The sequence below is a fragment of the Monodon monoceros genome, unplaced genomic scaffold, assembly GCF_005190385.1.
Source record: "Monodon monoceros isolate NGI ecotype Baffin Bay Population unplaced genomic scaffold, NGI_Narwhal_1 Super_Scaffold_4, whole genome shotgun sequence".
Classification (NCBI taxonomy): domain Eukaryota; kingdom Metazoa; phylum Chordata; class Mammalia; order Artiodactyla; family Monodontidae; genus Monodon; species Monodon monoceros.
In genome coordinates, this window is record NW_021703781.1 from 75164305 (window position 1) to 75177379 (window position 13075).

The 13075-nt window shown below is 53.0% G+C and overlaps 1 protein-coding gene across 7 annotated transcripts in view; it reads right to left on the reverse strand.

Moving 5' to 3' along the window:
- Nucleotides 1-2043: 2043 nt before the first annotated feature.
- Nucleotides 2044-13075, reverse strand: part of CTBP2 (C-terminal binding protein 2) — a 165106-nt gene continuing 154074 nt past the window's right edge. For 6 of the 7 annotated variants that reach the window (XM_029245604.1, XM_029245602.1, XM_029245603.1 and 3 more), the window contains 6 exons: nucleotides 10978-11184; nucleotides 7236-7450; nucleotides 6633-6763; nucleotides 5988-6115; nucleotides 5444-5561; nucleotides 2052-3423 (listed from right to left, as the gene is read on the reverse strand). In XM_029245604.1, the coding sequence (XP_029101437.1) occupies nucleotides 3243-3423; nucleotides 5444-5561; nucleotides 5988-6115; nucleotides 6633-6763; nucleotides 7236-7450; nucleotides 10978-11184 (980 nt within the window). In that variant the 3' untranslated portion in view covers nucleotides 2052-3242. Of the gene's footprint in view, nucleotides 3424-5443; nucleotides 5562-5987; nucleotides 6116-6632; nucleotides 6764-7235; nucleotides 7451-10977; nucleotides 11185-13075 lie in introns of all 7 variants that reach the window. The other variant, XM_029245601.1, reaches the window with a different exon arrangement.

Below are 13075 nucleotides of genomic sequence, written 5' to 3' on the forward strand. Positions count from 1 at the left end.
CACACACACACACACACACACACACACACACACACACACACACACACTTTTCCTTCCCTTTGATGAAAAGGCTGTGAAAACCTTGAAATATTTACTTCTTGTTTTCTTCTAAGTTCTGTTTAGATGCTATTGAAATGTGCACAACCTCAGATTTGATGCTGGAATACTAAAAATAGAAAATTACCTATGTCATCTCTCTAGTTCTTTCTTCCCTCTCTGAACACTCCTTGAAACGTGTTCCCAGGATGATCGCTTTTGCTGCATGCTACAACTTGCAGGAAAAATATTTGCAATTTGATTCCATATGAATGAATTTTGATGTAATGTGTATGTTACTGTTTCAAATGGTTAATGTTTTCTTACAAATTGACTCTATGGTTTGCTTTCATTTTGGACAGAATTAATTAAGTTTTTAGAAGGCTGCCATTCTAATTACATAGCACAGCATCCCTATAAACTTTTCTCCATATATAGGGAGAGAATTCTTTAGTGGCCAGACATCCTGTTCTAGTTGCTGTTAAGCAGAAACTGCTCTCCCAGTTGAAGAATCCGAAGAGAAATGTTTGAGGGAAAAGCATCTAGTTGCTACGGTCTACATTACAGTCAGTGCTGTTTAGAAAACTGCAGGCTCAGTCTTTAGCCTTAGCCTCCGTGTGTTGTGTTTGCTGCGTGGTGTGTCCCCTGAGGTGCCTCTTTATTTATTTATTTATAGATCAGTGACCCTGACCACATCTAGTTTAACAGGTACCGCATTCTTCCCTGTGGGAAAGAATTATATATATATATATGACTCCATTTCTTAGGCTCCAGACAGGGATGGGGCTTTAAATGGTTTTCACAGCAGATTGGCTGGTAAAGGCCAACATTTTGGTGAATCAATGCTGTGTTAAGCTCTTGAACTATCAAACAGCCATAACTGTTGTCCCAAGATAGAGTTTGCAGTCCCTTCTCAGATTATATATGGCAGGGTGACAGATACTGTATGTCTTTTGGTTGACTCCGGACAGTAATACCTTTAACTGTATGGACTTTATGGTTCTTTTTCTAGGGAGAATACAGTGTGGTGTTTTCTGTCAAAACCCAAGTACACCATGGATTTGGACCTTTTTATGTTTTTGGTTTTTAGGCTCATCGTGTCACAGACTTAGTCTGTGTTAAGGGACTATTGCTGTGCATAGTCGGTTGGGGTCTCCTTTTTGTGCATACGTCACCCCCTCACTGATTGCCTGTTTGACAAGTGGTCGTGAAGATGATCTTGAGCTGCCACTTTGCTCCCCGGAGTGATAGGTCAGTAACCATTTGCTGTATCTCTGTCCAGGATCTCTCTCCGTGTCGGGTGGTTTCAGTGTAATTTCCATGGGAGAGTTGGGGTGGGGCCCCCACCTTAAAATGAGTGAGGAGGGTGATGCTTTAAGCTGCCATGACTTCTTCTTTTAAATGGGAAAGGGTGGGGGGAGGCGGCTGAAAAGGAGTTCGGTACCTGGAATTGTTGGACGTGACTGACATTTGCAGATACCGCTAGTAGTAAGGGGTTTAATGCTATTTGAGGAGGAAGACCCATAAAATCAACGGAAAGTTCCTAACCTATGGAAATGGCTGATGTTAATTATTTTGCAACATTTCTTTGTAAATATCATTAAAAAAAATTTTTTTTGAGATTCACCTCCCTTCCTGCATTAATGCTTGAGCCAGATAATTTTGCTTTTGGGTAAATTAAAATCAAAATTCTAAAACTTGACCAATTTTGTTTCTTGAACTGACTTAGTTCTAACCCACTATTTCATCTTAAGGATGGCATGATTTGATAAGGATGGACTTAAGTGAAGTTTTGATTTTTTCAATTAAACTGTCACATGAAGTAATTATCAGCATTTTTGCGTCTGGTTATGGAATAGGTAGATGACAGAAAAGTACTGTAAATCTTTGACCCTCGGAATAACAAGAGTTGGGAAACTGGCTAATTGAACATGCAGTTGCCTTTAAACATCTCAAGGAGAGAACTTTTACACTGGTGAGTTGTACTTGAATTTCAGAGCTTAACAGAAATTTTTATTACTTTTTATTGAAAACTGCACTGAACGCTAAATGTCCACCTTTACAATAAACAAATACAGTAACGGTAACTCACACTAAAACAAAACATACTTCTGATAGCCATTATTTTTCTGTTTGGGACAGTTTTAAAGGTTTTTTGTCACAAAAACAGGAATGTACCTATACAAAGGCTCAAAAGAGGCCATCTTTTAAACAAAAAGGCGATGATTCACAAAAGACTATGAATATAACATGTAACTAGTTGATACAAATCTAATAGGATTTGTTAAAATCAGTCACATCTAATAACACACCTGAAGTGTTCCTGTATAAAATATCACGTGAAGAAAAGAAGACTTTATCAATGTCTAAAAAAGTGGGTTTGTTCATAGACAATCTGACAAGTTACCATAAAAAGTGTTTCCTGAGACATAAGGAAATGCAACATTATTCTTCTTGAACCCTTTCAGTTCAAGACTTTCCACTCAATAAAATAGCTGAGGATCTGAAACTGAGAAAATATATTTGAGTACAAACAGCTTGTGAAACTTAATACTTTTTTTTTTTTTTTTGCATCATCAGAGGGTTTTTACTGAACTCACAACCAACTTGCCCGCTCAGTATTGCAGTTCAGATGGGAGAGACTTCTCTGTACAGGAGCCTGTACTGTCTTCAATCCTATGCTCGCGGTTGTCTAACACAGGCAAACAGTTTTCTCCCCATTTTGTAGTAATTTAATCTTCCTATTAGCAAAAGAGGTAACCAGCCCCCGTGGACCGAAGGGACTAGAGTCATAGGATGGGGATTTCCTCTTAATATTTTTTATTTTGATGTTTGGAACTCCTGATGCAACATTCTAGAGCAAGGTGTTCAGGACCTGCTGTGTCCAAGGGACTGATAAAGGAAAAAGATCTATTTATTCTTTGTGATTTGATGCACAGATGAAAAACTTAACACACAATAACAGAAGTTGGTCGTTAATAAATCACGTCCTAGTCTTTTTCAGCGCTTCCTCAAGCAGACGACATCTTCAGTTTTCCCAAGTCTCGGCTTCGAGCTCCTTTGTAGTTTTAACACTGCAACGTCAATGATGCGTATGTCCAGAATCAGTTAAAAAGACTGTCAGATTCCTTTTCTCTTAGTTCATCTATTTTTCACTGTCTCTTGGTCCCAGGTGTATCTGAATGGTTACCTTCCGTCACTCTCTGCTATTGCTCGTTGGGGTGCTCTCGACTGTCCCCGTGTTTTGTGGGCTGGTTGGGAGAGGGAGCTTGGGAAGGGTGTGCCACCGTGGGGAGGTTGTGGGTTACCGGGATGCCTCCGGGGATGATCCCTTCCATGGCTGCAGGAAGTCCTCCCGGAGCCACGCCCACGATGCCTGGCGGGTATCTAGGGAGGGCGGGCACAAGAGAAAGGGCCGGTTAAGTTCAGGCCCCAGAAGCTGCCAAGCTCTTGCTCTGCCTGTTTTATGGAATGGGTTGTCATACTTCCTACCTCCAAAGCAAGGAGAAATCTACATGGAAAAGTTAAACATGGACATCTAATTCATAAACAACAAAGCCTATTCAGTCCAATCAAAGCACTAATTTTGTAGCTTTTAGGCAACAGCAATAGACTATACTAATTAATTGTGCGTGGGGAAACCGTGTCACATTTGGAAAACGTTTTGGATAAAATAAATTCCAGGTTTTCCGGCTGTGTTAGAAAGTATTCATCAGTTATATCAGAGGCTTTAATGATTTCCTAACAGAGGGCGTGAAGTACGCTTGCGAAGTGACTTCCTAGGCTGGTTAGTTACCGGCTCCCGTAACCTGGCATGTGGGTGGGGACAGGGCAGCAGCAGGGGAGATGGTGAGCTGGTGACGGGCAGGATGCCTGCCCTCTGAGGGTACCTGGAGGGCACCTGAACGTGGCCTCATCTTATCCTGCAGGCACAGGAATGGCTGTGCGCGCGCGCACGCCCAAGCACATGGACATCATGCACAGGTGTGACTCGTGTATTTAAACACTGAGGACAAAACATACTTATGAAGCAGGGGCTTTAGAATTAGTCTTCCTCTCCAAGTTATCAAACCCTTCACACTTGCGGTAAAGGGGACGGGGTCTCGGCCTGTTACAGTGACGCTGGTCAGGGACTGTCCAGGAGGACTCTGATGAACAGGACCCTGTGATCTGCAACCCTCCAGCACAAGCAGTTTTCCAAGGGGCCAAGGAGCCTTGCTCTTGGGACAGAGCCGAGAATTGGAATTCCTATTTTAAAGGGGGTGCGGGGTACGGGTGGGTTGTGCATTCCCCAGGGGGTCTGAATCACTGTTCATTCCGGAATAATTAGGACGTGGCCCTTAAAGGGTAGGCCACCAACACGGACAAACAGGGGAATCCAATCTGGTGCTGGGCTGGGCTCAAGTGATGCTTGAAAATGCTTATGAGGGTAAAACACAAGTAGGACTTTAATAGAACATGCTGCATGTAAATAAAGCCATGTGACTTAGGAAGAAACCGCTTAGCTTCCTTGCCCAGAGTAGGAGCTTTCATGTATGGGTCCTTTTACACAGACTATATTTAATCGCCCCCTAAAGCAGTGGTTCAAAACCAGGGATCCCGGGCAGTGTCTGGGGGGCGTTTTTAGTTGTCACCGTTGGGAGTGAGAGGTGCTATCGGCATCTAGCGGGTGGGGACCAGGGCTGCCACTATACATCCTATAACGCACGGGACATCTGGCCCAGTACTGCCAAGGTGGGGCAGTCCTGGGTCAGAGTAAGCAGAACAAAAGGTCCCTTCTGGCATTCCACGCTGCAGCTTCTCTCCTTTATGGGGGAGGAGCTATTTCCCTGCAACCGGCCATGCTGGGGGAAGAGAACCATGGAAAACTACCACAGACAAAACCCCTGGTCCCTTCCAAGGGTCCTGGCTCGTGTCCCCAGTGCAGGCTCTCTTGCCTCAGTCCCACCCAAACTCTGTCACTGTCACGTGCCCCTGGGGTCAAACTTCCTGCTTCACGGAGAAACAAAGACACCCCCCCCCCCCCCCGCCCGTCAAATGGACTGGGCTTTGGCCAGAATGCTCTCCTTGGACAGAAAGTTCAAGTTAGAAAACAAAATCAGGCCCTCTTCCTTGATGACCTTTTCTGTACCTTTTCACCTAGAAACCCTCTGGTTTTCACGTGGCTTCGGAATGAACAGTGATTCAGACCCGCTGGGGAATGCACAACCCACCCGTACCCCGCACCCCCTTTAAAATAGGAATTCCAATTCTCGGCTCTGTCCCCAAACTATGTTTGTTCCATGGAAGAACTGAGAGGAGGGGACAGTGTGTAATTCCTACTAGCGCTCAGGTTGGCTTAACGTCCCCAAGTCCCCTGTCTCCGCCCTCCCCCAGGGAGCAGGGCTCAGCCCATTCCTCTCCTCACCTGTATGTGGCACCATTGAGCTCTGGATGAATTGCTTGCTGATCTATTACTGACCAGGGAGCTGTTGTGACAAAGAATTCCTTGTTCACACAGTTTCTTAAGCTCTCTGGGATGCGACCTGGAATAAGATGATTAAAAGTAATCATAGGTATTTTTCAAGGTCACAATGACTTAAATGTTATACTTATCTGTTATGCGGGGACAAGCTACAATGCAAGTCTCTTACTCTTTGATAGGAAGGGCCGGCCCTTGTATTTCCACAACATATGACTTGTTCCAGGGCCTGAACCACACTGGGCTTCAGCCAAACAGAAGGGAGCTGCCCAAGGCTCCCCCTGGGGCTCCCTCCCCTTCCAGGTTTGTGAGACTTGCACTGGCTAATACAAAAGGGAATTGGTTTCCGCTGAAAGAAACGGGGCCCAACTCATTGCGAATTTCTTCAACTTGACGCCTAGAGACCACCTCTGCCAGCAGCAAAGCCCCACGCCCCCTTCCGCGTGTCCGTCACCGGGATCGGAGGCGGCCAGCGTGGCGGAGGGCTCACCTGTGATGGCCCGGCGGATCTCGGTGGCGGCCGCCTCCCTCATCTCCAGTGAGGCTTGCTCACTGTACCAGGCCGTGTGGGGTGTACAAATGAGATTCGGTGCGTCTTTCAGGGGACCCTGAGCAAAGCTAGATGAGCATACAAAAAACACAGTAGATGAGGAAAACAACGCACGTCACTCTCACTCCTGCCCTGCTCGTCAAAAGGGAGCCCTTGGCCGTGTGGAATGCTAGCCACACAGATAAAACGGGGGGGGGGGGGGATTCTGCAGTCTGTTTCCTAAGGGTTGGGACTGTAAGAACATACTCATAAAACTGTAATTAGCGTCAGGCATCACGAGGGACTCGGAAAGAAGGGACAATTCTAGGGAGGGCCGACTAGCCTGCCTCCAACCAGAGCAATCCAGAGTACGGGGAAAGCCTGCTCTTCACCGCCATTTGTCTTCCTGCCTCTCCCCTTTCTGATCATCTTTGGGGGAGCTTCTGGCCCTTTTATACTTGGTGAGAATACAGCACAGACCTTAGAAGAGCAGAGGCTGTAAACCTGGTCTCCAGGTGCCCACCCAGGACCCGTCTGGGAAGCTGCCCCGAGTTCACAGTGGGGCTCCTACAAGTTCCTGTGCGAGCCCTGAGCTACCAAACCTGCCTGAAAGGCTCCGATTCGTGCACGTCGAGGGCGGCCCCTCGTATCCTGCCTTCCTTGAGGGCTTGGGCTAAGGCTTTCTCATCCACCAGTCCGCCGCGGGCCGCGTTCACTAGGAATGCTCCTTGCCTCATCTGCGAGGGGGAGGGAAAAGCTGGTAAACGGGTGCCGCCGCTGCCGCCTTGGGAGGAGCCTGCACCCAGGTTTGAAGAAGGGAGCCGCGGCAGTGGATGGTAGTGGGTCTGGGTGTTTGATGCGCGCGCAGCGGCTGCGGGGGAAGGGAGCGCGGAGCCTCAGTGACAGCGAGGGGCCGGGGGGCCGCTCCCGCTGACCCCGATAGAGGGCTGCAAGCTGGGGCGGCGGGAGCCGTGACCTGTCAACTGGCTGTCTTGGAGGCCAGGCCTGGTCAGAGCTGGGTCCTGGGCCGGGTCCTGCCCCTCCCCGCTCACCACGGCCCATCTCACGGAGGGGGCCCCGCCCAGCTCCTTGCTGATGCCTCGGGGGACTTTCTTCTCCGCTCACTGGTGTGTCCACTGGACCGTTTCCCATTCCCCCTTTGGTTTTGACAGACGTTTCCAGGGTCTGAGACCATTTATTTCAATTTACCTGCTTTATAGTAAAGTCATTGATGAGGTGATGGTTATGTTCGTTGAGATTACAGTGCAAGGAGACGCAGTCGCTCTGATACAGTAAGTCCTGCAGGGTGTAGACCCTCTGCACGCCCAGGGACCGCTCTATCCCATCCTGCAAGTAGGGGTCATAAAATATGACGCTGAATCCAAAGGCCTTGGCTCGAACAGCAACCGCCTGCCCCGTGCGACCTGTGCAGAAAGAGAGCGTCCAGGTGAGCGAGGCCCCCGCGCCTCCTGCCGACGCTCGTCCCGAGGCCGGGACCTTGCGTGGTGCCCAGCCGCAGCTCTGCTGCCTCCAGCACTTCTGGCAGTTGGACCCAATCTGTGGTGGTGCTGGGAGAACCGAACGCCCAGGGCTTGGTGCCACCTGAGGCCAGCACTTCTCCCCAGGTCACTGGGGCCGGAGCCGGGCCAACACTTCTGGGTGAGCAGGGCAGCGCTTATCACCTGTACTTGCTACCAGAGTAGTTGTTTTTTTTTTCAGGTTCCTATTAGGCACATTTTCAAACACAGACATAACTAGAGAGAACAATCTAGTGAACTCCACGTGCCAGCTCTCAACCATCACCGATATCATCTCCTTCGTATTTCTCTTTCCCCTACTTGTTTGCTGATACAGTGGGCTTCTTAACCTGAGCTTCATCTCTTTATTGCTCTCAGTGTCGAACAGGGGCTGTCCTCTTGTGTAACTGCCACCAGGTTTGCTCATGAACAGTGATCGAAACTGACCACTGCAGCCTGGCCTGAGCACCGATGGATGTGGGGAAGTGCTCTGGTTGAGAGGTGGGGCTCTGAGCACACGTGGAGCGTGGGTCAGGCCTCCAGCAAGTTAGCGACGTCGCCTAACAGGACGCGAAGGCTTCCCCGACTCCTGAGTGGCCGTCATTTGCGCAAACCCGCTGACCCCCATGGACGGCGCCTCTTGCTTCCCAGAGCAGTTTTCAGCTTGAACACAAAATGGTGTGAATGATACCCGGAGGGGCTGATTTGGGGAGAGCGCAGAATAAATCTGGCTCGAAAACCATTACTCAAATGTGCAGGAGGAAGAAGGGAAGAAGGGAAGCCCGCGGGAGGGCGGTGGGGTGGCGGACCGCCACCGCCTCCTGCTGAAACTGCAATCCAAATGGGCGGCACTTCCACCACCGCCATGGTCTGGAGGCAAAGCTCTGATAAGGCCGTTCTGATCAGGAGGGACAGCTGCGGGGTCGCCCGCGGTCACACCCCTCGTGCCATCCCTCTTCAGTGTCACCACTTGGACACGGTGAGCCAGGAAGTACAGCCACACTGCAGAGGAGCCAGCACGACGGCAGGGGCGGGAAGGGCAGCAGTGACCCGAAGACCCCCCTCTGACGTACCCGAGGTTCGGAACCAAGCGCCCCCACCACGCGGCAGCTGGGGCTCACGGCCAACGCCAGCACACCCGCCACCCCCCGCTTTGCCGGCCTTTAGCTGCCCTCCTTCCCCCCTGCGTCCTAACACACTTTCACAGGAGATGGGGTCCCGGCAGCAGTGCCCGGGGCGGAGTCACGGCCAGTCACCAGAGCCTTCCCCATGGCTCTGCTTTTCATAAATTCACGAACCCTCATCTTTCCACTGGCTCTACTTCAGCCATGGGGTTTTCCTGACTAAATTTTGCAAGACCTGATGATAAATTCTCTTACTGACTTGATCAAAACCCAGCCTCAGAGAGGAGAACCTAATTGCCTTGGCCTTAAAAAGACAAAATAGGGCTTCCCTGGTGGCGCAGTGGTTGAGAGTCCGCCTGCCGATGCAGGGGACACGGGTTCGTGCCCCGGTCCGGGAGGATCCCACATGCCGGGGAGCGGCTGGGCCCGTGAGCCATGGCTGCTGAGCCTGTGCGTCTGGAGTCTGTGCTCTGCAACGGGAGAGGCCCACGTACCGCAAAATAAACCAATAAACAAACAAAAACATAAAATAAAAATACTGTCACTGTTGGCACGCTTTCCCTTCAGATTTTTCATGCTTATTCCCAACTCGGAGGCTGGCCTTGAGCAGTACCCACCACCAGCCCGGGCTGGGGTCAAGCTCGCGACGGCACCCCGTCCAGGCCCCTGCGCGGCGGCATGAACTGGGTTTGGAGGAACTTGCTCCACACTCCGGGCTCTGCTGCTGCTTCTCGGCCGACTCTTAGGCAAGCGGAGGCTTTCAGCCCCAAACAGGGCGGCAGCAGAGGCGTGAGGCCGTGTATGACCATGCCGCCTCCTGCCTCAGCTCTGCCTACAGTTCTGGGAGGCTCCAGAGAGACCAGGAAAGGTAGCAAGGAAAAACCCAGTGTGCAGGGGGGCTCCGGGACTGTGGCAGTGCTTGGCTTACAGTCTTGAGTAAACAGGGCTGGAATTCACGGGACCGGCCTTCAAAAGATGGATGGCAAAGGGTACAGCCGAAGAAACGTCCCCCGTAAGAACTTGCTGTGATGGCTGCGGTCAGACGCCCTGGAAACAAGTGTTCTACGGGCCACTCGCAAGGTGAGGCTCTGCACCCTGGCCGGAGCCCACCTGAGGCCTGTGCATCGGCTTAAGAATGCACGTTGTTCTAAGAACCGTCTCCAAGACCCACTTCCCAGAGCGGTGGGAAGCCCCGCGGGCACCAGCAGAGGGCGCTGCGGCTCACAGAGCACCAGCATTTGAGTCATATTGTATCTTCCACTCCAGAAAAATGAAGACAGACTCTTTGGCGAAAGGATTAGCTCCCTGAGTGTGATCACCCCTGAAACCTGGGCTCTTAGCACCCAGACCCGGGTGCTGGAAAGATGTGCGCTCCTGGAAGAAGCCCAGCTCCTTCTACTTGTTCCAGCCGGTACCCGGGCCTCCTGGACAGGAACTTGCGGCACAAGGAGGCACTGTGGCCGTTCCAGAGGTCCTGCCCTCAGTTATTCGGAAACACAGAGCTCCAAGCTGACGGCTGACCGGCAGCTTGGGGGGCCTTCTGGAAGCCAAGCCCTGCAGTCACAACGCACCCGTGTGCTTCCAGGCAGCAACCGTGTAACACTCGTTCCCAATTGACAGATTGGAAACTGACGCAGAGAGGTCGAGCTCTGTCCTCAAGGTCGCAGAGCCGGTGAGCGGTGGGACTGAGGCTCAGCAACGAGCAAGCCCACCCGGCCGGCTCCCGTTTGCCGAGTCGGGGCTCGACTTGGGGCCCAGTGCTGCCAACAGCCGTGGCAGCCAGGCTGCTTTCCACCGCGGCGCACCTCCTCCTGAGGAACCTGCCCCAGGCGCTCCCAGGGCCGCCCGCCGTGTCACCGTGGAGGGAGGCCTTACCATGCCCCCTCTCTTGGGGGAGCTTTCCAAGCTGCTGACCTGACCCCGCCACCTTCTGGCGCAAAAATCCTTCAGCGACTCCACTGCCACCCCCGCCTGGCGCCTGCAGGTGGGCCTTGCCCACTGCCTGGGTCTCCACTCAGCCACCAGCCCCTCACCCTCTACCTGGGGCAGTTAGGGAGTACGGCGCCTTCCTGGGGGCGCCCTCCCGCCGACGTCAGACCCATTCTTCCAGAAGCAGCCCAGATCTTACCTCTGGGCGAGTTCCCTGGTCAGTCTTGACCTCTGACCTCCCACCCCAGGCAGCTCGGCAAAGGGCAAGGGCCTTCCTCCGGCCCAAGCGAGCTCCTCCCACAGGCACAGCTGCAGCGCACCCCGACTTCCAGGGCCAGGCCTGCCTCCCCCAGGTGGTCCCTGCGGAGCAGGCGCACGTACCGAAGCCAATGAGGCCCAGCGTCTCCCCGCGGATGCGGGCTGCCCCCGAGGCAACCTCCCGGATCTGCTCGACGCTCTGCACCCGCGTGCCTTCCCGCAGCGCCTGGTATAGCCACGTGTTCCGCCGGTACAGGTTCAGAATGTGGCAGATGGTGGAGTCGGCCGTCTCTTCCACTGCCGCGGACGGGATGTTGCACACGGCGATCCCTGGAAACGACAAGAGCCAGGCACTGGGATGAGAACCCCAAGTTCTGTGGGGAAGCGCCAGGGCTCCCAGTCCACCCAGCTGAGGGGCAGGGGTGGCAAAGGTGGCCCATTCAGCCACGGACTATGTGTGTGGCCCCAGGCAGGTGTGGGTCTCTGAGGCCTGCTTGTCACCTAGAGGACACAGACCGTCTGGCTCTGAGGCCCAGGGACCTCCAGCCCCGTAGCCGTACCAGGAGGACTTCTGTCCGGGGCTTGGCTCACCCCCAGCCCCCTGCTGACCCCATGTCCGGCCCACCCAGTGCTTCCAGGCCCCACGTCCCTGGGAAGCGAGTGGTGGTCCAGCTCCGTCCACCATCCCCGTCCAGCGCCAGGAAGCTAGCGTGTAGGGCCCGCTCCTGATGGTCTCTGGGATCCAGGAGACCAGAGGCTCTTTGCAACGCAACCTCCTGGATCCTCCCCCCAGGCCGGGGCTGGGGTAATGGAGAGCGGCGTTTTGTTTTATGGTATTTTAAGAGTCTAATGCAATGAACATGTTATTACTTCTTTTTTTTTTTTTTAAAGGCAAGACAGAAGAATTAGCAAGTTAACACCTTCCAGGCCCATGGGCTGGGACAGGATGGAGCTGATGTCTGAATCCAGCCCCACATTTGCTCAGCGGACCCTAGTCACCCTCCCGCTCTGACAGAAAGACAACAGAGCAGACAGGTGCCCGCCCTGCTTTCTGAAAGAGCTTTCAGGGCTGAGAGCAGCTGGTGAAGATGATCCCTCAGACCCTGTGTGAGGAATAGAGATGAAGGGCTAGCGTTTCCCAGCACCAGGAGGCCGGCAGCTGAGGACTGCAGGGAGAACTGCCCCAAGTCTCTGGCACTGACCTTCCTCACTGGGAGGGTGTTTTGGGGAAGAATGTTTGCCAGATGTGGGAGGGTCAGGCACACAGAGGGCCGGCGGGCCTAGATCCAGCCCCGTTCCTCTGGCGAGGCCTGGGGTCTGCCAGTCCAGCCGCTTTCCAAGGAGGGATGTAGGTGTCCAGGGAGCATATGCTGGCCCAGCTCAAAACGTCCCTTTTGGGACCCCCGGCGTCACAGCCAGGGATGCAGGGCCAGGCCACCTGTAAGGTGCCCGCATTCCTCTATCTTCTCGGGTCAGGAGCCTGGGCAGAGAGCACCTGCAGCTCCACCGGACAGAAAACAGGACCAAATGCGTGGAGCACCCCTTCCTAGCAGCTGTGTTGCCACCCCACGAGGGCTGCCCTGGGGTCCAGGGTCTCAGTGACTCCTTCAGGAGGACACACAGCCCCCAGGGTGAAAGCATCCATGTGCTGCCCCGCCTGCCAGGGGATGAGGTTTTGAGATCCAGGCTGACAAACCTTCCACGAGCTGCAAGTCAGTCGTCTTGCAGCACCCACTTCATTTGAAATGACCAAGCACAGGATCTGGGGCTAGACTAGAAGTCAGGATTACTGCAGCCTGGAGAGATGGAGGCAGATGCCAGTGGTACAAGAAAATCTTCTGGCAGCTGGGACAATTTCCATTCCTCGTGGGGCTTGATCTGTTCTGCCTGAAGCCCAGGGGGAAGGTCCAGCAGCAGAACAGCCCAGTGTGGACCTTCTGCTGCAGACGCAGCCACTGCCCAGGCCTAGGGGCCCCCCTGCGCCCTGGGAGGTGGGACGAGATGTGATGAGGCTGGAGGAGAGAATCTGTGCGTCCACGAGAGAGAAAGCACCGCACCAGCCCGCCCAGGGGACGAGGGACTGCAGTGGGGCCATGTCTCCGCCTTCACACTAGAACTTTGAAATTTAGCTCCTTGGCTCTTGTGCCTGTGTGGAGAGCCCAAGACCAAGGCCTGGGAAAGCGGATACATGGGCTTGGGGTGCCCCAAGGCCCGGGAAAGC